Source organism: Pelobates fuscus, chromosome 9, assembly GCF_036172605.1.
Source record: "Pelobates fuscus isolate aPelFus1 chromosome 9, aPelFus1.pri, whole genome shotgun sequence".
NCBI classification, from domain to species: Eukaryota; Metazoa; Chordata; class Amphibia; order Anura; family Pelobatidae; genus Pelobates; species Pelobates fuscus.
Genome location: NC_086325.1, coordinates 145849427 through 145861547, shown reverse-complemented (window position 1 = coordinate 145861547; position 12121 = coordinate 145849427). Strand labels below are relative to the sequence as shown.

The 12121-nt window shown below is 42.4% G+C and overlaps 1 protein-coding gene across 1 annotated transcript; it reads left to right on the top strand.

Annotated features, from left to right (window-relative positions):
* The first annotated feature begins 232 nt into the window (after positions 1–232).
* Positions 233–11518, top strand: LOC134573142 (U8 snoRNA-decapping enzyme-like). The gene is made up of 4 exons (XM_063432668.1): positions 233–461; positions 2092–2364; positions 9135–9575; positions 10034–11518. The coding sequence occupies exons 1-3, from the start codon at positions 282–284 to the stop codon at positions 9321–9323; spliced, it is 642 nt and encodes a 213-aa protein (XP_063288738.1). The 5' UTR covers positions 233–281; the 3' UTR covers positions 9324–9575; positions 10034–11518.
* The last annotated feature ends 603 nt before the right edge of the window (positions 11519–12121 follow it).

Sequence of the window (12121 nt, the reverse complement as noted above, 5' to 3'; positions counted from 1 at the left end):
ATACTGTCTCTTTAAACCTCTGACATGCAGGAAGTGAGTAAGCTCAGCCAATCACAGTGTGAGTCCACTTCCGGCCAGTGCGTTCCTCGCCTCGCTCGCGTCTCCCCCTTTGCCCGCTGTCTGCGCATGCGCTTCACCCTCTTTGCCCGCTGTCTGCGCATGCGCTTCACCTCGTTTGCCGCTGTCTGCGCATGCGCTTCACCTCGTTTGCCGCTGTCTGCGCATGCGCTTCACCTCGTTTGCCGCTGTCTGCGCATGCGCACTCTGCAGGTTTGACCCAAATGATGGCTCACATGAGTTATTCTAACCAGGGCTTCCCTGATAACCGCCCCCGGCCCCGCAATGTCTCCAGGGAGGAAGCCCTGCGGCTGGAAGGCTACAAACACGCCTGCCACGTGCTGTTTCATGCGCCCACCAGTGCCAAGCTGTTTGAGAGGGTCCCTATCAGACATGTTCTGCTGGTGAGATGGCTGGTACTCTGGGTATAGAGATAGTGGGCTGTCCTACTCCATCACCTGGTCAATATCACATTGTCATAACATTAATATGACTATTATATAGTCTTATATCCTGATGTCTCACCAAGTAGCCCAAACCAATATTTCTATTGCCCCTAGTTTGCTTTAGTTTATGGCAACTAAGTTTTAAGAGATACGTTTGGGAAAATCTAGGCTGGGAGGAGTGGGGCAGCTTTTGCCTGGGCAGTAGGGTGTAAGGCCCCTCTGGGTGACTGTTTTCTGTACTCTGGGTGGGCAGTAAGCCTGATTTAGAGTCTATAGCAAAAAAAATTGTCACATTGCGCAAAAAAGACGCAAAAGTTACACGTGAGCTCCATGCTTGAAAATTGGTATTTAGAGTCTGGGTTTCTGTGTCCCTAAATACGCGCCTGTAGTGTTAACTATGATTTGCTACGTCAGCTTGGTGTGGGTTTTTAATTATGTTATTTTTATAGCGCCAACAAATTCCGTAACGCTTTACAGTGGGTGGACGAACAGACAGGTATTTGTAACGAGACGAGTTTGACACACAGGAACAGAGGGGTTGAGGGCCCTGCTCAATGAGCTTACATGCTAGAGGGAGTGGGGTAAAGTGACACAAAAGGTAAGGATAGTATTAGACTAGTGACAGTTGCAAGAGAGGAATCAGTCGGCAGCTATTAACAGTTTAATTGATATTCTTTTATAAATGAATTGGGTTTTTAATGATTTTTTTGAAGGAGTGGAGACTGGGTGAGCATCTAAGGGAGGAGGGAAGAGAGTTCCACAGGAACGGTGCAGCCATTGAGAAGTCTTGAAGTCGAGTTTTTAATGAAAATTATGTGGATCGGCCAGAAATGCTGCAGATTCTTTGCATGGAATTCCTTCGCGGTAGCAAAAAGAACACAGAACTCAAACACAATCTTCTACAGTACGGTTCTGCAGGCAAATGCACAGATTGCTTGTTTGCCAGGGTACCTAGCTTTGTTATTGGCTCCCAAATAACCTGCTGTGTCCAAAAAGTCGTTAGTCCAATGTGATATTAGCCCAGTGTTCCCAGCAAGTGTATCCTAGCTACCAATTCTGACAACAGTGCTTTTTTTGCCCTAATTAGAAAACTCAATTCAGTTGACACAAAAATTGCAAAGAAACAGCTACGTGGATTTTCCACGGAAATGACGCAGACCTTGCATCCAAAATGCACCACTCAATGTGAACTCTAAATCACATCTAAAGTTCACAAATGTATTACTACACAAATTTGAAGGTTTTTGTTATAGAATCTAAATCAGACTTGTTTATTTTTTTTGCACAAAACCGTACGCTGCTCTTTATGTATATGGTCCTACTCAGGTGTTGCATACGATATAAGTTTACTAGATGGAGGCTTCTCCAGAAACCTCCCAACAATCCCAGACTGCGTGAATCTTTTTTTTAAATTACTGTGTTCTGTAGTGGTTGTAGTGACAGGAGTGCCATGAGGGGGTGGAATCTACCCTGGTCACCCACACAGATATGCATTTTTAAATCTTGTTTTGGTTTTTGTGTTTTTATTAGAACTCATCTCCTCTTTTACATCTCTCTTTTCTTCTCCTTCATACTTGGTCTACCACAGATGATGATGCGGTTTGATGGACGTCTGGGATTCCCTGGAGGGTTTGTAGATGTTAAAGACTCTTCCCTGGAAGCCGGTTTGAACAGAGAGGTGGAAGAGGAGCTGGGGTGCTCGTCCAGTAAATTTGAGGTCACAGAGAAGGATTATAGAAGTGCACAGGTTCGAGAGTTTCCACAAAAATGTGTCACACATTTCTACATCAAGGAGTTGGAGCTGGAGGACATGGACAAAATTGAGTCCGAGTCTGTCAATGCCAAGGACCATGGAGTGGAGGTGGGTAGCAGTAAACCACCTTAAAGTAGACCTTATCTAGGCTGTGAAACCGGTATCTGCAGTACAAACACCAACAATATTTAATTTGATGGCATGTGCGGATGTGACAGGGAGGGTGATCACACTGCACATGAAAAATTATGCATAGTTTGGCGTTCACTGTGGCTTTTCAGGGCATAACCATGAAATACACTTTCTGGCCATCCTGAGATTAGCTGGATTTACATTCATTGTCGGCAGTTGCTGTTTGTTCCTGTCGGCAGGGGGACCCAGAGAACAAACTGGAGGCCACAAAATAAATCACATGAGGTGCACTATTTTCCCCTAATACATGTTTCAACGTTATGTAGCTTAAATTACATTAAAAAAAAATTTGTATTTTTTTATTTCTTTATTTTTGTAGTGCGTAGGCAAATGACAGTTGCTTGTGAGGTACCCCAAAGGCAGTCCTCTAGCACAATACGAACAGTTGAACATAGGGGTACAAGGTAGAACAAGCACATTTTTTATATATAACGATAGAATCGGTATAGCTTTACTTTGTTTAGGTATTTGGTAACATAACATAGAGTGATATCGCTTAACTTTCTAGGCATGTGATTATTTCACAGTGGCAAGAGCCAGTGAAGCTGTGAGTAGATTACCACATGCGTTAGAGTAAGGGTGAGTGATTCAGGCTTAGGTTACACGCTTAGATGGGTGTGCAACATGCATAGACATTTGACTACAGGATCAATAGCTGCGGCACACTTAGAGAAAATAACATGCAAAGCTTCTGGCTTGTCTAACTGGCTTTGTGCAGGCTATGTGGAGTGTGTGTGGCAAAGTTAGACTGCAGGCTAGCTGTGATGCGAGTGAATTAGCTGCTAAAACTCGCCGGGCGCTTAACATAGCACTTAAATGAGCGGAGCTCTCCGTGCGGCTACCCACACCGGAGCGGGAAGATAGCTTGGCCGTAAAGTTCAAATTAGTCCAGCGTGTGGGCCTACCCGCCCTCTTGCTGTGCTTTTTGGGGTATAAAGTCCCGGCCCAGCCCATGCCTCATCTCGGGTGTGTGGGAAAGTGTGGGGATGCGGGGCAGGGTCTTGTCAAGTCCCCCCTATAGCCCCGGGCTTGCGTGAAGGCCTGCACCTCAGGTCCGCGGACCGGGTAACTCACATGGGAGGCAGAGTTCTTCCCCTGTGGGGGGCTGCTGTGGGTGATTTCCAGCATAGGCAGTCGGTGCTCTGGGATTCCACTAGGGATCGACCGATTATCGGTTTTACCGATATAATCGGCCGATATTCGGTATTTTCGGCAATATCGGTATCGGCCAATAGGGATACCGATATTGCCGATAATACCTCCCAGGACCGCCGGGCTCATTACAAGCCCGGCGGTCCTGGGGAGAGCGGGCAGCAAGCGTTTACTCACCTCCCAGCAGCTCCTCCAGCTCCCCAGTGTAAATCTCGCGAGACCCGCGGCCAGCTCTGACGGCCGCTGGTCTCGCGAGATTTACACTGGGGAGCTGGAGGAGGTGAGTAAATGCTTGCTGCCCCCCTCTCACAGCTAAGCCAATGCCACTGGACTACCAGGGATTAACATATCCCCCTCCCTGGCAAGGCAACAAGCAGGGAGGGGGGACAACAAAAAACAAATAATAATAATTAAATATATATATATATATATATATATATATATATATAACATTTTTTAATATAAAAATAAAAAAAATATTTAATAAAAAAAATGCCCCCTCACACACACTCTATTATACACAAACACAGTGTGTGTATAATAATGCACTGTGTGTTTGTATAGTGTGTGTGTATATATAATTCAGTGTGTGTGTGTATATAATGCAGTGTGTTTGTATAGTGTGTGTGTGTGTGTGTATAATGCACACTACACAAACACACACTACACAAACACACTGCATTATATACACACACACACTATACAAACACACTGCATTATATACACACACACTATACAAACACACTGCATTATATACACACACACTATACAAACACACTGCAATATACACACACACTATACAAACACACTGCATTATATACACACACACACTATACAAACACACTGCAATATACACACACACACACACTATACAAACACACTGCAATATACACACACACTATACAAACACACTGCATTATATACACAGACACACTATACAAAAACACTGCAATATACACACACACACTATACAAACACACTGCATTATATACACACACACTTTACAAACACACTGCAATATACACACACACTATACAAACACACTGCAATATACACACACACACTATACAAACACACTGCATTATATACACAGACACACTATACAAAAACACTGCAATATACACACACACACTATACAAACACACTGCATTATATACACACACACTTTACAAACACACTGCAATATACACACACACTATACAAACACACTGCAATATACACACACACACACTATACAAACACTGCATTATACACACACACACTGCATTATATGCACACACACTATACAAACACACTGCATTATATACACAGTGTGTTTGTGTAGTGTGTTTATACAATGCACACTACACACACTGCATTATATACATACACTATACAAACACACACTCTGCATTATATAAACACACTACATTCACTATACACACACACTACACAAATACACACACTCTGCATTCCTTATATACACACACTACACAAGCACGCACACTTTGCATTTAGTATATACAGCATTCACTTTACGCACACACTGCATTCACTTTACGCACACTACACAAACACTCTGCTTTCATTATATACACACTAGACAAATACACACTGCATCCACTACACACACTAGACAAATACACACTGCATCCACTACACAAACACACTGCATCCACAACACTCACACTACACAAACACACACTGCATCCACAACACTCACACTACACAAACACACACTGCATCCACAACACTCACACTGCATCCACAACACTCACACTGCATCCACAACACTCACACTGCATCCACAACACTCACACTGCATCCACAACACTCACACTACACAAACACTGCATCCACTACACGTGGCATGTATATTTTGTGCATTTACCTTTAGAAATAGTTTTTATTTTCCAAAATGGTAAATGTACAGAATATCGGCAAATTATATCGGCCTAAAAGTTCACAGAATATCGGTATCGGTATCGGCTTTAAAAAATCAATATCGGTCGATCCCTAGATTCCACCCTCGTCGGTCTTCAGCCCAGGTGGGCCCGTTATGTGTGCCAGCATCGTTGCCTGATAGAGAGTGCCCAGGGAGGTCCCGTCCTTCCCCCGCTTTTCCTCTATCTCCGCACTCCCCCCGCCTTTTGCACGGATGTCACCAGGTGGGCGCAGGGCTTGGTGAGGGAGCCGCAGCAGTTCTCCGCCACGAGGTAACAACCAGACTCACTTGTGTGCTGCTCGGTGGGTATGTCGTGTAGCTGTTGGTCGGCCATCTTGGTGCACTCCATCCGTTCCGCAATGCTCGGCCGGAGTGGAGATGTTGTGGTGTGCGGTGGTGGTCGCCCGTGGGGACCGGGATGACCCCCGGCCCAGAGGGGGGGTGGCAGACCACCGGCTAGAGAACTGGGTGAGCGGCCGTCCCACCCGAGCTCAAGCCGTAGGCCTCAGGCCTCGATCGGGTGACTTTGGTGCCTTTGGGGGTCCTATTGGGTATCCCCTGAATCGCCATCGCCTGGGAGATTTTGTGGTCGCATTTTCAGGCTGGTGTTTGCTTATGGCCCGCGGTTAGCTCCGATTTTCCCAGCTCCGAGGCAGGAGCTCAGACAAAGCGTGTCTGATCCGATCTGCGGCCAGGCCCCGCCCCCAAATTACATAACATTTTGATATTTTTAGGATAGTTAGTGATGGCGTTGGTGCTGGTTGTAGTGCAAGATTTATGGGGAGATGCTTAGTGCTAGGGCAACACTAGTGCATTTTTTATGCTGCCTGAGAATACTTGTAGTAACAGTGACTGGTAGCTGAATTAAGAAGGTGGCAGCTGCCTCAATGGAATGTAACATATATGTTCCAGTTCTACATGAGATTAGATTCAATAAACTGTACAGAGGTTAACCAGCATTAAAGGATTACTCAAACTCTTTGTCTAACTTCCTTTATTTTTGCTTGAATTTAACTATTAATCAATTTCCCCCCAAAAACTGTTCACTCATATTCCATCCAGCATGTGGTCATATCCTCTCTAGTCTCGTCCACCACCTGTCGTTACATCACGTCAGTTTCCCCATCCGATGTCCAATCAGATACTTCTCATAGAATGTCATTGGTGGACCTTGGGCTCATGTGCTGGTCAAGGGGTTGGACATAGGGAGAGGGCAAAAAAAAAGCACTATTTATGTAGGGTGATGGGGAGGACTGGCATATGGGAGGAAGGTTAAAGAGGAGGATGAAAAAGAACCCTCTCCCACCCCCCAAAACACAGTTGAAAGAGCAACGAGGTACACTGGGAGGGCTTGCAGGAGGGACACATTTTACAGTAAACATTTAGTTGGACAGTTCAACAGGCTTCTACTTGCAGGGTCATCACAACGCTGCAAGTGAATGAACTGATACTTTGCCAACCGTGCCAGAAGCACATTTTGCACAGAACTCGCATTAGTTGGTCCTGAGTTCTGGTCTGACCAAGTTATGTGTGCCTGAGTTGTAACTACATCCCGGCACAAAATCACAGCTTTCTTTGTATAGGCAACATTGGAAGCAGTAAGCACTTAAATTAGAAGTGGCCAAGGAGGAAGGAGTAACCCTTTAATCCCCATTTATTACAGGGAATAATTGCATTGATCAAGTCACGATCCGTTCAGTAAAGGATTTTAAAGCCTTGTCTGTCTATTGAAGTAACTGGATAATCAGAAGCCTTGATTTTTGATGGTTCTTACTTGACACTGAATCTGTCCGGTAACAGCCATAGTAAGAATGGGACTGTGTAAGGGGGAGAGTAGGCAGAATTCTCAAATATATATTGGAATTTTGTTTTTAATTCAGCACCTCTTCATTCTCTTTACATTTTACCAATAGCTGCTTATCTCTGCCAACTCTTTTTTTTTAGCCATCACCTCCAAATTTCCCCTGCTACCTCTTGTCTCAAATTCCTATTGTATTCTTTAGATTGTAAGCTCATGGGCTATCTAGCTAAGCACTTTATATAAAAGAGCTTCAATGGCTAGATATCTGCTTACAGGCAAGGCTCTTTCTACCTCTTGTAGTTGTCTGTGTATATTGTACGTTCTCCACTAATTGTACAGCACTGCGGAATATGTTGACGCTTTATAAATTAGTAAATAATAAATGGATCCTGGAAACTGGTGATTCTGGAAACCCAGAACTCTCCATCACATCCTGGAGACACCGTAAGCAGAGACGTGTAAAGAGAGGACACTAATCCACTGAACTCTAACGGCAGGATTAAGCAAGTCCTCTAGGAAATTGAGCAGTTGCAAACAATACTAAATGGAAAGTGTCTTAATCTTCCCAGCAAATAGATAAATATCTGACTGAAGCAAGTGTAGGTGAGAGTGAAACTCTCAATTTAGGCTAGACAGTAATGGCTTTGATGCTACTCTACTGGATAAAACCGGCTCCCACTTAAAGCCAGAATTGGTAGAAAAAGAGAGTTAATAGATAAAATAAAATCGATTACCAGGAGTAGTTATGGTGTGTGTGGAATACGTCTTTAAGAAATATCAAAGTAAGCACTATGGTTTTCCATCTTACTGTTTTGTAGAACGACAGAAGGATTTTGGTACTTAAGACCAATATATATGATTTTAACCCCTTAAGGACCAAACTTCTGGAATAAAAGGGAATCATGACATGTCACATATGTCATGTGTCCTTAAGGGGTTAAAGTAATTCTTACTTCAATCTTTTGTGCATAATTGGGATCAACAAAGTTCAATAACACACTGTCAGTACTATAACAAATAGCCTGTTTAAAACAGAATGACCCCAACTGTGCCGATAACTGGGGTCATCTGATACAGGCAGACACTATAAATCTTTGAACATTGTATCAACTGCATCCTAGGTAACCATTTATTGTGGCACCATTTATTGTGTACACAGTCTGCCATTTTTTTAACTCTATTTCTTAAAGACGTATTCCACACACCATAACTACTCCTGGTAATCTATTAGATTTTATCTAATAACTTTTTTTTTTTTTTTCTGCAAACATCTGACAGTCTGGAAAAGGCTGTCTGCACTAGCACTCTCTAGTGGCTATTCAGGAGAATGCAAGAATAATAGTGGTTCTTTATCTAAATTGGCAATTGTGAAGAATGGACAAGTAAATTGCACATTTTAGTTCAAGTCTCATTGCACTATTCCCTCTTCAGTTGGTTCGGCATGCTCTATGTTGTAACATTGTGGCTTTTATAAATGCCTAACTATTTGTCCCATTCTCATTGCATTCTCATGTCTACAACTGAGGTGGGTCATCACAAGGAGGAGCTATGCTTGTAATGTGCAATAAACACACGCATTAACCCCTTAAGGACACATGACATGTGTGACATGTCATGATTCCCTCTTATCCCAGAAATTGGTCATTAAGGGGTTAAACAAGTTCCTACCTCCTCTCACATGCTAACTAGACCACCTGTTATTGTCCTGCTGTAAAACTAATGATTTTAAAGACTTGCTTTCTGCTTAAGATGTAAGTTGTTTTGTTTTTTTGTTTCAATGGATTAAATTTTTACACCTGTCTTTTCTAGGTTATGGGCCTTGTACGTGTTCCTCTCTACACCCTGCGTGATGGAATGGGAGGCCTTCCTGCATTCCTGTGTAATAACTTTATTGGAAACTCTAAGAGTCAACTCTTATACGCCATTCGTAGCTTGCATCTGCTGCGGGAGGACCAGATCCAAGAGGCCTTGCGGGTCTGCCACGGATCTCAGTACTGATCTTTAGTATTGGGTCTTATACAGATGTAAAGAAGACTGATTTCCCTTTAACAAAATATGCCCATGGCTTTCATTAATTGAACCGCAGGCTTAAATTTGATCTCCTTGTCCTCTCCATACCATGCAGCCACTTCAAATGTAATCAGTTGCTCTTTAAATTCAAGACACTTAATGGCTTTCATATCACTGGCACATTAAATGAGCAGTCTAGGCACTATAACCACTTCATGCAACGTAGGGGGCCATTTGGCTGTAGCACCATCTGCCTGATTCTTTGCCAAATAGGTTTCAGGTTGCTTCATCAAAATAGGGAACCCTTTATAGACAATGAGACTCGCAACGCCACATGCCCGGCCACCACGACCGCTCGATAGATGACCATTGCACTTCCACCCCAGCCGACAACTGTCATGAGGGACACTTGGGACACTTTGAACACAAACTTACGCAGGTCACGGGTATAGTCGCTTTCAACCCCTGCTGTTAGACTCTGTAAGACTCTGTCAGACCCTGTTATACCCTGTTATGCTTAAAGGTGTTACCAGAGGTTGACTCTTGAATGCTCGAAAGTTTGTGTTGTGACAACTTAAGTCTATGCCAGCAAAAACGACCAATGTCCATGTTCATGTCGATGAAATCTTCCCCCATCCCCTTCTTCCCTTCTGTACCCCTGTATTTTTCTATATGTCGCAAAAACTAATAAAAACGAGACATTGAAAAAAAAAATAGGGAACCCTGAGGCATCCTTGGCCTATCCCCCTGCTCAAGTATTACCATTGTGGAAATGTAATATTCTCATTAGCAGTATAAATTTTGTACATATTTTAAAGACATTAATTGGCTGAGCGCATCACCTGACCCATTTAGCCAATGAATGGCTTTAAATTATGGATAAACTAATATTGGTAATGGACATTTCAAGTTGACCATAGCTGAGTTAGGGGTCTTGTTCTCAAGTGCCTCTGTGACACATTGTTTGTTAAACAGTCGGTGCCTGCATTGGCTTGCAGTGGTTATGGTGCCTTTAAGGCAATACAGCCCATGACTATTTATAGCACCCCAGATGTTGTTTTTCACCTATATTTCCCAACTTGATCAGTACACCTTCTTAGTTTTTATTGGAAATGTAGTTCTTAAGCATCTTGGGTTCCAAGGGTAACCATCCCTAATATTGCAGAAATGTTTAGAATCTAACAGAATTGTTTATTTAACTGTCGTGTGCTGCCTATTTGTTTGTTAAAGCAAGCATGTCCTATTTGTTTTCTTTTGGTTTTCCTTTCATTATGCTCCATAAATCTGAATCGGTGATTGTTCCTCACTCCACACTTACCTTTTTTTTTTTTTTTTTACTGTCCATATTGTCTACTCTTTTCCCTCTGTATGGTTTCTTTTGCTGTTGAATTGTAGGTAAATCTGATAGATAACTGAGACAGTCAAGCTTTAAGCTCCATCTACCAACTACTGTACTTAACATTAACTTAAAGGGACTCTACAGGCCCCCAGAAAACTTAATCTCAGTGAAGTGGTCTGAGTGCCATGTCCCCCCCTTTTATCCCTTCAGCTGCCAACATTGCTGTTCTACAGGTTTTACAGGAACCGTAGTGTTTTCAGTGCAGGGTTAACCTGCCTCTAGTGGCTGTCATACATGGAGCAATGTAGCAGCAGATTTGATTAAGTTTATTTTTGGTGACATAGCCACTTTAAGAACTTAAATTTTATTTTTTTCTTAAAGTTGTCAACCTCCTAAACATGGGGTCTCAACCCCAATGGGTGCAATTATAGGTTGTTACTATTCCACAAGGGGCCATAAGCCTAGGAGCAAGCTATTGCACTACTGTCAATACTCGTAACGTGACATGGATAAAAGAGTAAACATTGAGTGCAGTTCAAATTGACTGAGATTTGACTACCTTTGTACTATGATGTGATACACCTTTTTCATATGTCAATGTAACTCGTGATATTTCTTAATACACCTTCAAAATAAAGAATTAAAAAAAAAAAAAAAAATGTGGTCAACCTCCAACCTTTAAAATAAGCCACACATGCAACCTAAAACGACATTTAGAAATAACTTAATATTATACGTCTTGTTTTCATGCAGTGACATGTGAAGAACTTGCATATTATTACTTTATTTTCCAGTATTGTGCCAGTAATTAAAATTTAATACTTGTTTTTTTTGTTTTGTTTTTTTATATATATTGCTTTGTGTTCGTTGAGTGGATCATGTGATGAATTCTTCAACCTTGTCGATTAAAGGTGTCTTTTTTTTTTTAATTTAAGATATTCCTTTCAGAAACATGACTAGTTAATCTTTACTGCAAAATAATATAATCTGGCCGATCGGTGGTTAAAATGTACCAGTCAGTAATGAGAACAAAATAAATGGGGTGGATGAAATCACACTTACTGTATTTATTTGAGAAACTAGTGTGTTCTTTACAATACTTGTACAATAGCCACATCCAGTACTGAGGCCTATTTGGAATGAATCTCGAGTCATAGTTCTAAATAACTATATTTTCATCCTTCATATTTTGTAGCCACCCCCCAAACTAACCTTACAGCTGATAGTCTTGCTTGCTACTTTACTGACAAGATTGAACAGATAAGGAAAGAATTCTCACCACCTTGCCCCTCACCTTTTCAACCTTCCCTGGATCATGCCTCTCCAACCCTTCTGACCTTCTCCCAGGTTACTGAACAAGAGGTGGCTGCACTTATCCTTTCCTCTCACCCCACCACTTGCCCGCTTGATCCTGTCCCGTCTCACCTCCTTAGATCTCTCTCTTCTT